Genomic DNA, 12,770 nt, shown 5'->3' on the forward strand with positions numbered 1-12,770 from the left:
AATCACCCCTCTCCCTAAGGAAAGCTGCTCAGGACATACTTCCAAACTCCATGTACAGGCAAATTTAAGGCCGTTAGCATGGAACCTACCCTCCTTCAATCTGGAACTGGCTTCCTACATCATCTGGGGTAAACAATACAGTTCGGGGGGGAGATGAGGGAGGAGGTAACAAACAGTACAAAAAATGTACCAAAGGCCTAACATATGAAACTGTAACCTCTCTGTACATCACTTTGACAATAAATAGAAAAAAAATTTTTTTTAAAGAACCACACCCCCCTTCAGGCCTGGCAACTGCACCAAAGGTTCTGAATGGGATAACTGAGCACTTTCCCTGTGCAGATGAGCTCCATGTGTGAATAGAGGTTTCAAGAGCTTTGAGGTGGAAGCTGCTATCAAGTGGTATCATACTAAAACAGGATGTAGCAAGAGCAGAAGTCCCACTGTGGAGACTATGCAGGAGAGACTGTTAGGAAGAAGGAAAGATGGGAAGAGGAAAACAATGCAGCTGGGCATGAGGACAATAAGTCATATAGGAATTGGGCTAAATAGAATTATTGGGGTGGAAGACAGGTATTCTCACATTGAGAACCTGTAGCCCAGGGTTGGGACTATGGTTTAAGTGGTTGTGTGCCTACCTAGCAAGCATGAGGCCTTAAGTTCAAAAGCCAGTAACACACACACACACACACACACACACACACACACACACACAGTCAAAACACTTAGCACAATATGCTGTCAATGTAACCCCTTTGGCTTACTCATATAACATATTGGCCCATGCTTGAAGCCAGTATTTAAGTATTCATTCTTTTGGAATAAACCATATTCTTAGCCTACTTGTAAATATTTACTAATGGTGAACAAGTTGGCAATAACAATAGTTAAGATTAATAGGCACTAAGTTAACTAGGTACTAATTATGTGCCAAGCATTGTACCAAGCCCTTTTTTTTTGGTATATTATTGCATTTAATTCTCATGATGATCCAGAAAGGCAGAAACTACTTGGTGTTCTGGAGACACTGAGAAACTTAAGAGTAGTCTTTCTTCCCTGGCTGGGTTTTATTTGGTGTGGTCTCTTGCCAACCTGGCAATACTTGTCAGGCTAGGTACAAGGAACACACCATAATCTAATTATTAGACAGCTTGAATTGACATCACAGCATAGAGGCTAGAGAAAGCCCTCTGATGCCAACTAGTGAATAGACTGGTCCAGGAAATGCAAAGACTGTGAAGCCTTTCTGATAATACCTAATTTAGAAAGACAAGGACTATGCTGCCTCCCTTGTCAATATGTAAAATGAGGGACCCTCAGATTTCTTTCAAGAGAATTTCCACTGTAAGATCCCATCTCCCAGGTGTTCTGGTTTGCTACAGTTTACTTGGAACCTATCTACACAAATAATGTCTATGCAGACATTAATGTAAAGGTCATAAGGGTGTCTGTCATATGAAGTCTAGCACTTTGTTCTCTCCTCCATCAATTGACCATGAGCCACACAAGCACAATAGTAAAAATTTACACTTCCAGATGTGCTGACCTCTGTGGGCATGATTATTATTGGTAATCCATGATGGAAAATGGTATCATTTGAGCTATAGAAGATGGAAAGATAAAGATTTTTAGAGGATTTAAACTCAAGTTAAAAAGGCATGGTGAGAGATCAGTGAAAAATCCATGAATCTGTGAATGAACAGATGGTTTTTGGTAAATAAAACATAAACAGAAAAATTGAGAGAAGTAAAACAACAAGTAGCTAGACTCATAACCACTAAGAGTCAAAACCATAGGAGCAGTTAATGGGAGAGACTCTTTTCCTTGGCCTTCATCTTGTCCTGCATTTTTAGAATTTTTATTGATATGTAAGAAGATACAGTGAACATGTCTATGAAAGAGGTGGCTAGAACTACACAGGTGAAGATAGTGATTATTTGGGGTAGCAAAAACACTAGATATGGGGAAAGGAGGTCTTAAAACCAAATGTCCATGACTAGGAGTGATGAGAGAACTCTAAGTAGATGAAATATAGTAAGGACATACTTTTGTTGTATTTAAATGCCAGTATTTATTTGGCTTCAAAAAATGAACAGATCAAGCACAGAAGTAGTATTAGTTAAAAGAAGTAATATTAGTTCAAAGCAAGTGCTGTGAGTACAAAGCATAATGTTGTGGCTATCAATGATGCTAACTTTATATTAAGCTGCCTCAACAGTAGTGGCCCAAATAAGTGATGGAATGAATGGCTGTGCTTTATGCAGTTAGTGCTCACTTACCTTTAATGCTTAAACTGAGATAAGCTGCTGTATAATCAAGTAAGAGTGACCAAGACAGCAGCAATTCTTAAAATGATATCATGAAAATCCAGTAAGAAAGAAAAATAACTAAGTTAAAATAGAAGAAAATAACCAGAGTAAATGAGTATTAATGGGACCTTTAAGATGGAAGAACAGTCCTTCTCAGTTCTTAGGAACAGAGAGCAGCTAAGTGAAGCAGAGCAGCTACAAGCAGATAGGTTTAGTGCCAACTAAGTAAGAATTTTAGACCAGAGGGACTTTACAGATAGAAAGTGAACTTACACAGGAGATAAACAACCAACCCAGAGGATTTAATTGTACTAACACAAAGAAAGACAGGTCTTTCACTATAAGAAGTAATAAAAACTGCACAAGACAGGATCTACTGCTATGATGGATTAGTCGCGTCACCCATCCAATGCTCTTAGATACAGGCTTTGTTTCATTTTTCTTCTTTTTCAATGAATGTATCCCTAAGATCTGAGCTTACTGACCTCAAGATTCAGACAACTTGTCTTCTAAGGAACATGTTAACATAAGAAACATGGGCTTTAGAATCAGGCAGATGTACATCCAAAGATTATCCCTTTTATTGGTCAGTCCAATGATCTAGGACAAGTTTCTAAGTATCTCTGAATCTTAATCCCCTTATCTGTAAAATGAGGAATAATGTCAGCCTCTGAAGACACCTACTTTGTTATTCAAAGATATCTGAAAGAGAAAACGGAGAGAGTTGAATGCTAACAAACAGTAGTTAACTATAAATTGGGAGGAGTTAAGTAAATGACATCATTCTCAGTTTCAGTATCTCAACCAATGAATGGGACAAAACTGGCCAGCAGTATCCAATAACTTTCTATGACTATAAATATGTTCCACACCTGCAGTGTTCAAAGTCTTAACCTAATTAATTGAAATTGGTTAATTATTTATTGATCTCAAGAAATGTGTGTAGCTAGTGACTATACTGGATAGTATAGATAGCTTCCCTAAAGTAGTGGGTAAGAAATTCTGGTTCTATTATTTTAGTGAAAGACTAAAACCACAATGAGCAAACAGTATTGGGAACCTCATAAAAAGAAGTGCTGGGTGATGCAAGGGGATTCCCACATCAGAGGGAATTCCAGAACACTCCTCAACACTACATGTGAGGGAATGGTAGGGACTAACCTGGGAAATTTCTACAAACTTTACTAAGGAAGGTGTTGATCTGATAAAACTGTCTCTTTTAAAGGTGTTTTCCTTATAAATAGGAGATAAGGCAATAAAAATTGTTTCTTTCTGAAAGATAGAGGATTAAGAAGTTTATATTCCCCTTTATCATCCACTTGGATGCTGGTTTACCAAATCAGAAACTGAAATGCAAGCATAATTTTTAAATTGGACTATTAAATGTTTATCCGTTGGTTTTGCTGGGAATGACCCACAAGTCTAGGGCTAATTTTCTCTCCTTCCTCTGCTCTGCTTCTCAGAGCTCAAGAAACAATTCCATAACTACTTTCATCCCTGAAAAAAAGTCTCTATAAAAGGAGCAAGAGTTCAAAGGGAATTTCAACCAATTCATGCCTAAGGCAGGAAACTGAAATCCAAATGGAAAAGAAGTGTGTTAGATAAACACAGTCAGGTCTGCTGGTGAGAGCTAAGATTTTCTTCTTCTGATCCATTTTTAGAGAACTACAAAGAGGAATAAAAGACAGTAGTTAATTGGTCACAGGACTTGGGAGCCACCTCTACTTTCCTTTTCTCATTGCTGGGAATAACACACTCTTCAAGGAATGCTCAAAGGAGAAACATGCTGGGACAGGAGACCCTTGATGAAATAGCTTCAGAAGCTACAGATCATTAATTAAGAATATTGAGAGTGAGGTTGAAAGCTTCACTGAAAAGAGTGGGAGGGATAACTCAGTATCAGCTGCCACCTACACATCAGCAATTAAACCTTATAAAGGCTCTTAGTGGAAACTTACATCTCTCCAGCACCTTCCTCTTGGTAAGTGGAGAGTCCCCTGAGATAGCTGAACTCAGAAGACCATAGCTTAGGAGCAGTATTTATAAAGCAATGAGATGCCCTTGAGTCTCAGGACTCTGTCTTCTGAGCATCATCTGCAACAGAGTTTCTCAAACTTCTTGGCAGATTAGGTTCATCAGAGGGCTTGATCAAAAGACAGATCGCTAAAGCTCACTCTGAGGTGGGGCCTCAGATGAACAGAGAATTTGCATTTTTAAATTTTATTTATTAAAATGCTTGTTATCTTTAAATACTTGTACAAAGGGTTTGAGTTCAATGTTAGTTGAATGTTAGCTCAGGAGTATAATGAATCATGATCAGTGTTACCCTTTCATAATTGAGAATTTGCAATTTTATCAGGATCTCAGGTAATGGTGTTATTACTAGTCTGTAGAACACACACTGAAAATCATTGGTGAAGAATGCTGGTTTACAACCCTGAAAGCACATCAGAATCACTTGAGGGAGCTTTTTAAAGAACAACTGTCAAAATCAAAATTAATTAAACCAGTCCCTTGGATGGGACCTTAATGACCACCATTATATTTGAAAACCTCCCTCCCATTTCTACCTGATTCCCATATTCTGGCTGAGCTGAGATCTATCTTAAGATCACCTTCAACAATTTAAATGGATCTGAACTATAAATAATTACTACCACTTTTAAGGAAATTCCATGACTTTCAAATTTTTTTTAAAAAATGGAAAGGAAAGAGAAGACAAGTATTTTGGTCTTCCTTAGAAATTTGAGATTAAAAAAAATGTAGATCCTGGTACAGCTTTGAGAACATCAACTGTCAGTGATGGGTATTTTTTGGTTAGCTATTTTTCTTCCATTTTTTTTGCCAGGAGGGCAGAGTCTGACCTCAGAGCTTTATGCTTGCTAGGACAGTGCTCTGTCACTTAAGCCAATCCCTTCCCTTCCCTTCTTTTCCCTTCCCTTCCTTCCCCTTTCTTTTCCTCCCTTTCTCCCTCCCTTCCCTTCCTTTCCCTTCCCTCCCTCTCTCCCTCCTTTCCTTCCTCCCCACCACTCTTTTTACAAACCAAATTATAATGAACCTCCTCTCATCAGAAAATACCATCCTGAGCACCTTGTCACCTAGGTCGAATTCGCTGCAGACTTGCTAATTAGAAATGATGATCTAAGAACACTAATAAATTCTGCTTATTTACAAAACAGGGCAGGCAATAAGTGATAAAATTTGAAGTGAGAATCCTACTACAAGAAGTTGAACAACAGGTAATAATTTGTAACACATTCCAAGTCTTTTAAAGTTTCTTCCCCTAATCTATTTTCTATGCTTCACAAATTCTTTCTCATTTCTAGACAAAATTCTACTTTCCCTCACTTCTATTTCTCATTTCCTGATCCCATTCTTCCTTTATTGTCTTTGCCCTGACGTAGGAAAAAGAGAATTTACAATGAATTATCCTAATAAAACTCTATGGTGCTTGTTCCTAATTTCACAAATGAGGCAAACTAAGTATTTTTCCTTGGTGGGGAAAAAGGAAGCTGAATTATTATGTGCCTCCCGATTAACTCTGTCCTAGGCATTTGCTCTTAACAAGAAACTAGCTCCTCACTCTTAATTCCTCAAGTTAACCGATCTTCAAGCAGATAGATATGGTGTGTCATAAATCAGCACCTACTGGTAAAGTACTAACAATGCAGCTTACCTCCAAATAATAAAACTAAAGAACATTCTGAAGAATTAAAAAAATACTGATTTCTATTTAATGTCTGGAAACATTTAGAGCTGTCCGAACTGGCATCCAGTGGATGACTCTAGGAACGCTATTCAACACCCTACATTGCACAGCACAGCCTCAACCACCAAGAATCATATATCTATCTGGCCCAACCCATCATAAGTGAGGATGTAGAAACACTCATCTAGAAGATCTGCATCAAATGGCCCAGAGTCAAAGAAGTACTTCAAAATAGCAGCTAAAGAGCTTGTCCTGTCAACTGCCCAAAGCAACAAAAGGGTCCTACTTTACCCTTGCCAGAAATTGTCAGTGAGGGCTTTGTTCATGCAGACAGAGTTTCATCTGATAGAAAAAATAATTCCAATCTGTGAATCATCACTTCATCAACTGGAGGACTGTCCCCATTCTACAGTGCTCACTTTTACTGCTCACTGTGAACAAAGCAATGGAGAAAAGGGAGAGGAAGGGAAGGAAGGAAGGAATGAAAGAAGGAAGAAAGGAGGGAGGGAGGGAGGGAAGGAGTATTTTTGTAAGAGAATTATATCATTTCAGAAATAGACTATAACCTAAATGATAGCACTGTCCCTTCCCCTAAGAAATTTTGTAATATAACCTTTTTTTAATTTGGGAAAGTTTTTAGAGGATCCTTTGCATAAGAGTAGATGGAGTAACACTACTAAATGATTCTTCTAATGTATCTTTAATATTGCAATGAGATAATATTAGGTTTATTTTTATTGCTAATCAATTCCTATAAAATTGAACTGATTAAATGAAGTGTAAACATCAAATTGATCCAGCTTTAAAAGATCAGTATCATGAGTTTTGGACCCTAACAATCAAAATGAGCAAAGGGTCTATCCTTTATATATAATAACCATCCATTTTGAAGTGAAAAGTAGTGTCCTAATGGGTCAACGAAAAATCTTCACTTTAAAGTGGATATATTAAAGAAGTGCTTAAATTTCTCACAAAATAATTCTCCTCTAAGTATTCACAATAGGTTCCTTTAAATAGCAAAGTTATTTCACCTGAGTGCTTACCTCCTTCCCTATTAGTAAAGAAAAGATGTCAAGCAAAGACTAATCAGAAAATAAACACCAGGTAGGACAACAGGGTCTGTCCTTAAAGTAGTTATCAAAGAAACCACAATGGGAACTATCTACATTCTCATTGCTCATTCCCAAGAGCAATTATTGCAACATTGTCTAAAGCTTTACCATGTAACATAAACTCCCTCAGTTATAAATTGTGTAAATATGTCACCAAGAAATGCTAAAATACCCCTATTGAATATGAATTGTTTATCCCAGAACTATAATGTTCTGGGCTCTAATGCTTTAGAGATATTAGATACTAAAATTTGATTAAAACCATATTCCTTGCCTTTGCTGCCATTATCAATGATGCAAATTCACACATGTGTTAGCTAATGAAGCAGCTCAACAGGGTTTCATGGGCAGGGAAAAGGCTGAAAGAAATATTTTTGCCAAAGAGAAAGTGGCCAAGTGTGGAAAATGATATGGAAATCCAAGGTAGTTCACTCAAGCCAAAATTGTAAATAAGGTTAGACTCTTACATGGTTCCATGGTCTGAGTATACATTACAACATTTTAAACCAAACATTCATTATATTATAGGGATTTATGCCAGCTGGCATCACAGAGTTGACCAAAGTGAAAAATGAGCTCGAGTTCTTTTCCTTGTAAAACTCAGTGCATTTGTAGCATTAGCCCCTTACCAGAAGAGGGCAATGGTGGCCTGGCTGGCATTCCCCACAGAGTTCAGAGTTAACTAGCCTTCAAAGTGACACCTGCCATGGGAAGCAGACCTCAGGAAACAGCATGGGAAGTGCTGACTTCTAAGGGTCATCATTCAAGCAAAGACAGCGCTTTGCCCATTCTTCCTCTTGTATAGCTGAACAGATGGCTAAAAGAACAAACCACTCCAATATATTTCCAACCAATAATACATAAGCATTGTTCACTGTAAGCCACCTACTTTTTTAAGTTGCACTGCCATAGTAGCTACATGACACCTTCATAGTTCCAAAAATACTATGCTCTGGAGAATTATGTAAATAATGCATAAGATGTTGGCAAATTATAGATACCACATAAACCATTCTATTTCCTCCCTTGTGGCAGTCCTTAGCTCTTGTCTCTGCTTCCCTCTTTTCTTCACTGCGTTTGTAAGCTCATCTCTCCAGGCAGAGTGTTTATTGCTAACTCAGGGTCTTCAACTTTCTCTAGGCAAAGTCATCTCCACTCCCCCTCTCCTGCTGGACAAACTATTCATTTGCTTTGTGATGCAGGTTTATTCAACATTTATCTTTCACACATATGCATCTCTAAGGAAGGAAAAGGCTTATTTTTTAATATCAATTAATTTGTAAAGAGTGAGTAGAGGGTGCATAGGCAGAAAGGGGAGCATGAAAGTTCAGATAACTTGGAGGGTGTTACGTTATTCTCTTCTGGTTTGGGAACTTATGAGCTGAAGGATGAAACCTCTTTAGTTCATACCTTGATTTTTCAACTTGCCCCATCTGCATGTTCTACCTAAACCTGCTCTTCCCCATTCTGGCTCAGCCAGTGGCACCTGCCTTCTTTAGGCCCTAATGGCATGTAGCAAGGATGGATGGCTTTCCATGTCCTGAAGTTCTACCCCACATTCAATATTCCAGTCCAAACCACTGCAATAGGGAGTCCCTGTCCTGCCTGGCCTACTGCAATAGCCTTCTATGGCTATCTAAACCAATCCATCTTCAATCTGTTACCAGTCCATGTTGTTAGTTATCAATATCTTCCTCCCACCCCACCTAAATACCTTTGGAAGCACCTTTCACAATTCCCCCCAAAATAACTAAAGTCTATGGTGTGGACTGTGAAAGACTGAGCATTAATTTCCATTTGCCCAAATCAGTTGTACTTTATACCCTATTATTCAGGAATAGTTATTCATAGTACCTCCTTTTTGCTTCTAAAAATGGCCTCAATTTTTGTAATTATCTTCATGGTCTGCTTACCTGCAAGCTTGTGAGAGGTTGGAGCCTTAGCAGATCCTCAAGCTCCATGTAAATCTACCATTCAATTCTCTGCTCTGCTCCAGCCCTGCCAGCCTTTGCTCATTCACTCATTTGTAATTTACTGAATGGATACCAGCTCTGTTTAACACAGAGTGAAACAAAACACAGGACCTTGGCTCTGATGCAAGGCACTTCTTGCTCTGTCTACCTCACCTCCTTATGTGCTCACACCAAAGCTGCCTTCAGTCTTGGCTCGGAGGTTCTTCAGGAAAACGTTTTAAAGCTCCAGACCAGGGCAATTCTCCCTTTCTGGGGTGGGTAGTATCATGTTCCTCTTTTTGAAACTCAGTTTCAGGACTGTGTTTTTTTTTTCATTTGCTGTATGTTTGGTATGCTAGCCAGTTTCTTCTTGGAGATGATGAGATCTGCAACTGTTTTTGTTACTTACCAATGCTCCAAGCTTAGCAATACCTGACCCACAGGTGTTCAATAAGGTATTATAGAAAGAAAGGAAGGAGGCCAGAACTGCATACACACTCCCCAACTCAGGGCAAACTCTCTTCCCTGGGTTCTGGTGAAGCTGCAATGGTGCCCATGATTTTTCCACAATGCTCCAACACACAAAGCTGGTTTAAGGGATCTGGCAGGTAGCAAAAGCCATCAATTTCCTCTATCATCCTCACCACTTCTCAACTCTGTGTCCACACAGACTCTCACTCCCAGCAATGGATTCCACAGAGATCCACCAGGGAAATCAAAGCCAAAGGAAAAGGAGGGTCATGTGAACAACAAAGAGAACAGAATGAAAGGGGGGAGAGGGGAAGCACTACAGGAAAATTAGGGAATGTTTAATATACAAGGATTGCACTATCCAGAAGAAATGTGCAGCAAAACCTCATACACCAATCTCCTTACTCAAGACTGACTTATCCCAAATTTCTCTTCATTTCAAAGGAGGGTAAGATAAGGTGGGGACCACAGATGTGTGTGCGTCATTATGAATTGAACCACAAGGACAATACACTGTCCCATACTGCTGCACCATATCCCAGTGGAGAAACTGAGCCAGACAAGTCATCCATTCACATTCTTCCTACGAAGAGAGGACCCTCAACTCTAATCACCTTCCCAGAGAGTGCTTCCATGTATTCACCTAGTAAGGATGCTAAGGAATTGTAAAAATTGAAACATAATACAAATAATAGTTTGTGAAGAATGATTGAGATAATTAACATATCTATTCCCCTCAAAAGTTAATTTTTCTTTATGGTAACATCAATCTTTTATTAGGGTTTTCTTTGTTGATGTTTCTACACTGTTTTGCTTATTGAATCCAAGGCTATGTGCATGGTGGACAAGTGTTCTGCCACTAAGCTACAACCCCAGACCCACCCCCTTTCCTTGAAATAAGGAACTTAAAATTATCCTGAAAATCCAATGTGACATATACCATCCACAAAGATACAGAAGCTTGCTCCTCTGAAACATCATGTTTGCTTGTTTCAAGGGCTCCAGCTGCTATTTTCTGGAAGAGCCACACATCCAGATTCATGGGGTGCCGCCTCCTTCTTTTAATTCAAATTCAACTTCAACATTCTTCCTTTAGTGAGGTCTCTGACCAGTCTATCTATATTGAAACAACTTCCACTCACTAGCTATTGAATTATTTATATTTTCTTCATCACACTTCTCAGTACTAGTTATATATTCCTTATTTTGAGAAAATTTTTCTCGCTTTAGGATAATGGCACAGACTTTGAGTGGAAAATTCATAATCTGAAAATACTAAACTCAAAACTACTGGAGCATGACATCAGCACTGCAAGTTTGAAATGTTCAATTCCAGATTTGTTTTAGGGGATACTCAACCTTTATCTGAAACTACCTTATTTCTTCCCAAGTGCACAGATTATCTTAGGCTGACTAAAATGTCACCTTCATGAACAAAGGACTCTTGTCAGTCATTCAAAATTGTGTACTCACATTAAAAATCACCCCTGGCACATAGGAAACAAGGGACAAACATTGATAGATTAGATATAAGTTTTTAAAAAGTCCAAAAGAAATAGGAGAAAAGTATAAGAATGAATGTTTTTTTTATCCCTTGTTAGACTAAGGAGGAAAGAACAAATATAACTGCAAAGGATATAATATATGTAACTTGGATCTGCAAAACACAGCCCAAACCCTGTCCAATGAAAATAAAGAGTATACCACTCTCAAACATATCTGAAATAGTCTTTGTACCCATCAGTCCAAACTTCCAAGTTTCCAAATGAATCAAAACTTGTCAAGGCAGGGCAGATACAAGGTGAGGCTGAGAGGTGAGACACAAAGGTCTGACCCTACTGCAAGCTGGGTAGTTACCCAGTACCTGTCTATTTGGCTTCTCCAACTTTAAGTCACATTGCTCAGCAGACCACATATAGAGCACACAGAAAGATGTAAATTAGTAGCACAGGATAATCCTAAATATATTTGTAAAGCTGAGGAGTCCCACTAGTGTAATAGTGCAGGTCTGTAGTCTCAGCTATTAAGAAAGGCTGTGGTGAGACAATCACTTGAGACCAAGAAATGGAGACCAGCCTGGACAATATAGATCACAAACACAAACAAACAAACAAACAAACATGAAACTGAGGATTTCACAAATATATACTCCTTAAACTCCTGATATGCTCATGATAAGTTATGCTCATTATGGCTCTTCCATTTATACTTTTATGTGGAATCCAGCTTCAGGATTGCTTCTTTTGAAAAGCATTGGTAACTGTTCATTTTCTATCTAATGTCAACTTAGGGAACTAAAAATCCCTTGTAAAAATTATTTCTATATCAAAATGAGTTATGTTCTCTTTATAATCCAACCAGTTTTAAAGTGAGATGGAACAAAGCTTCAGCCTCTATAGCAAACCCTTATGCTCATGTCATAAATAATTTATAGCAAGATATTTGCTTCTTAGTGGCAGGCTCACATTTCCATTTTAATCAAAACTAATTTTGGTATCTATTTTTCAATTTATATGTGGCTAGGAAGCTTCTCACGTGAGCTTTCAGACTCCTTCATGGAAATGGGTATGCTTCCCACACTCCAAAAACATCAGGACATTATTAACCACTAGTAATAATTTTCTTCTACCCTCTGATATTCTTAACTTTATCAAAGTTAACAGCTTGGTGACAGCTTCAGAAGAAAATCAAAAGCTAAGCCACAAAACACCAATGATATGTTTGTTGAGATTTCCAAATTTGCCTACAGATTTTATAAAGGAAAAAAATAAAAGCTCAGAATATGTAAACATAAAAACTCATACCAGACACAAAAAGACTAGCCACTAAGTGCAAATCCCAACCAATGTATTAACAGACTCAAATCTCCAAGTTGTATCACTTATACTGTTTTGCCTTACTCTAGAGACAGGGAACAAAAGTATAAGACTTTTCACAATATAATTTTTGCTTGCTTTAAAAAAAAATCCAAACTAATCTTTATTCATCCCTCTGCAAAGCTTTGAAACATTTTTTTCTTTTGGTCTTTACAAAGTGGATTCATTACATTAAATATCACATATATACAGTGATATCCTGTTCACAGTATGGATTCCCAAAACTTCTGATTAAGTACTGTACTCCACAACTGATTTTTGGCTAGGGAGTGGAATTTGCCACAGCGAGAGCTAGAATCCTCACACTGCCAGCCATGCTGGCTCTAAAAGTGGAACCTCTG

General features: G+C 38.2%; 1 protein-coding gene across 1 annotated transcript in view; it reads right to left on the minus strand.

Moving 5' to 3' along the window:
- Positions 1–9,519, minus strand: part of LOC125353258 (SLX4 interacting protein) — a 69,524-nt gene extending 60,005 nt beyond the window's left edge. The window contains 1 exon segment of the mRNA XM_048348799.1: positions 9,044–9,519. Within this exon segment, the coding sequence (XP_048204756.1) occupies positions 9,044–9,091 (48 nt within the window). The 5' untranslated portion in view covers positions 9,092–9,519.
- Between the last annotated feature and the right edge of the window lie 3,251 nt (positions 9,520–12,770).

This window comes from Perognathus longimembris, chromosome 6 (genome assembly GCF_023159225.1).
Source record: "Perognathus longimembris pacificus isolate PPM17 chromosome 6, ASM2315922v1, whole genome shotgun sequence".
Classification (NCBI taxonomy): Eukaryota; Metazoa; Chordata; class Mammalia; order Rodentia; family Heteromyidae; genus Perognathus; species Perognathus longimembris.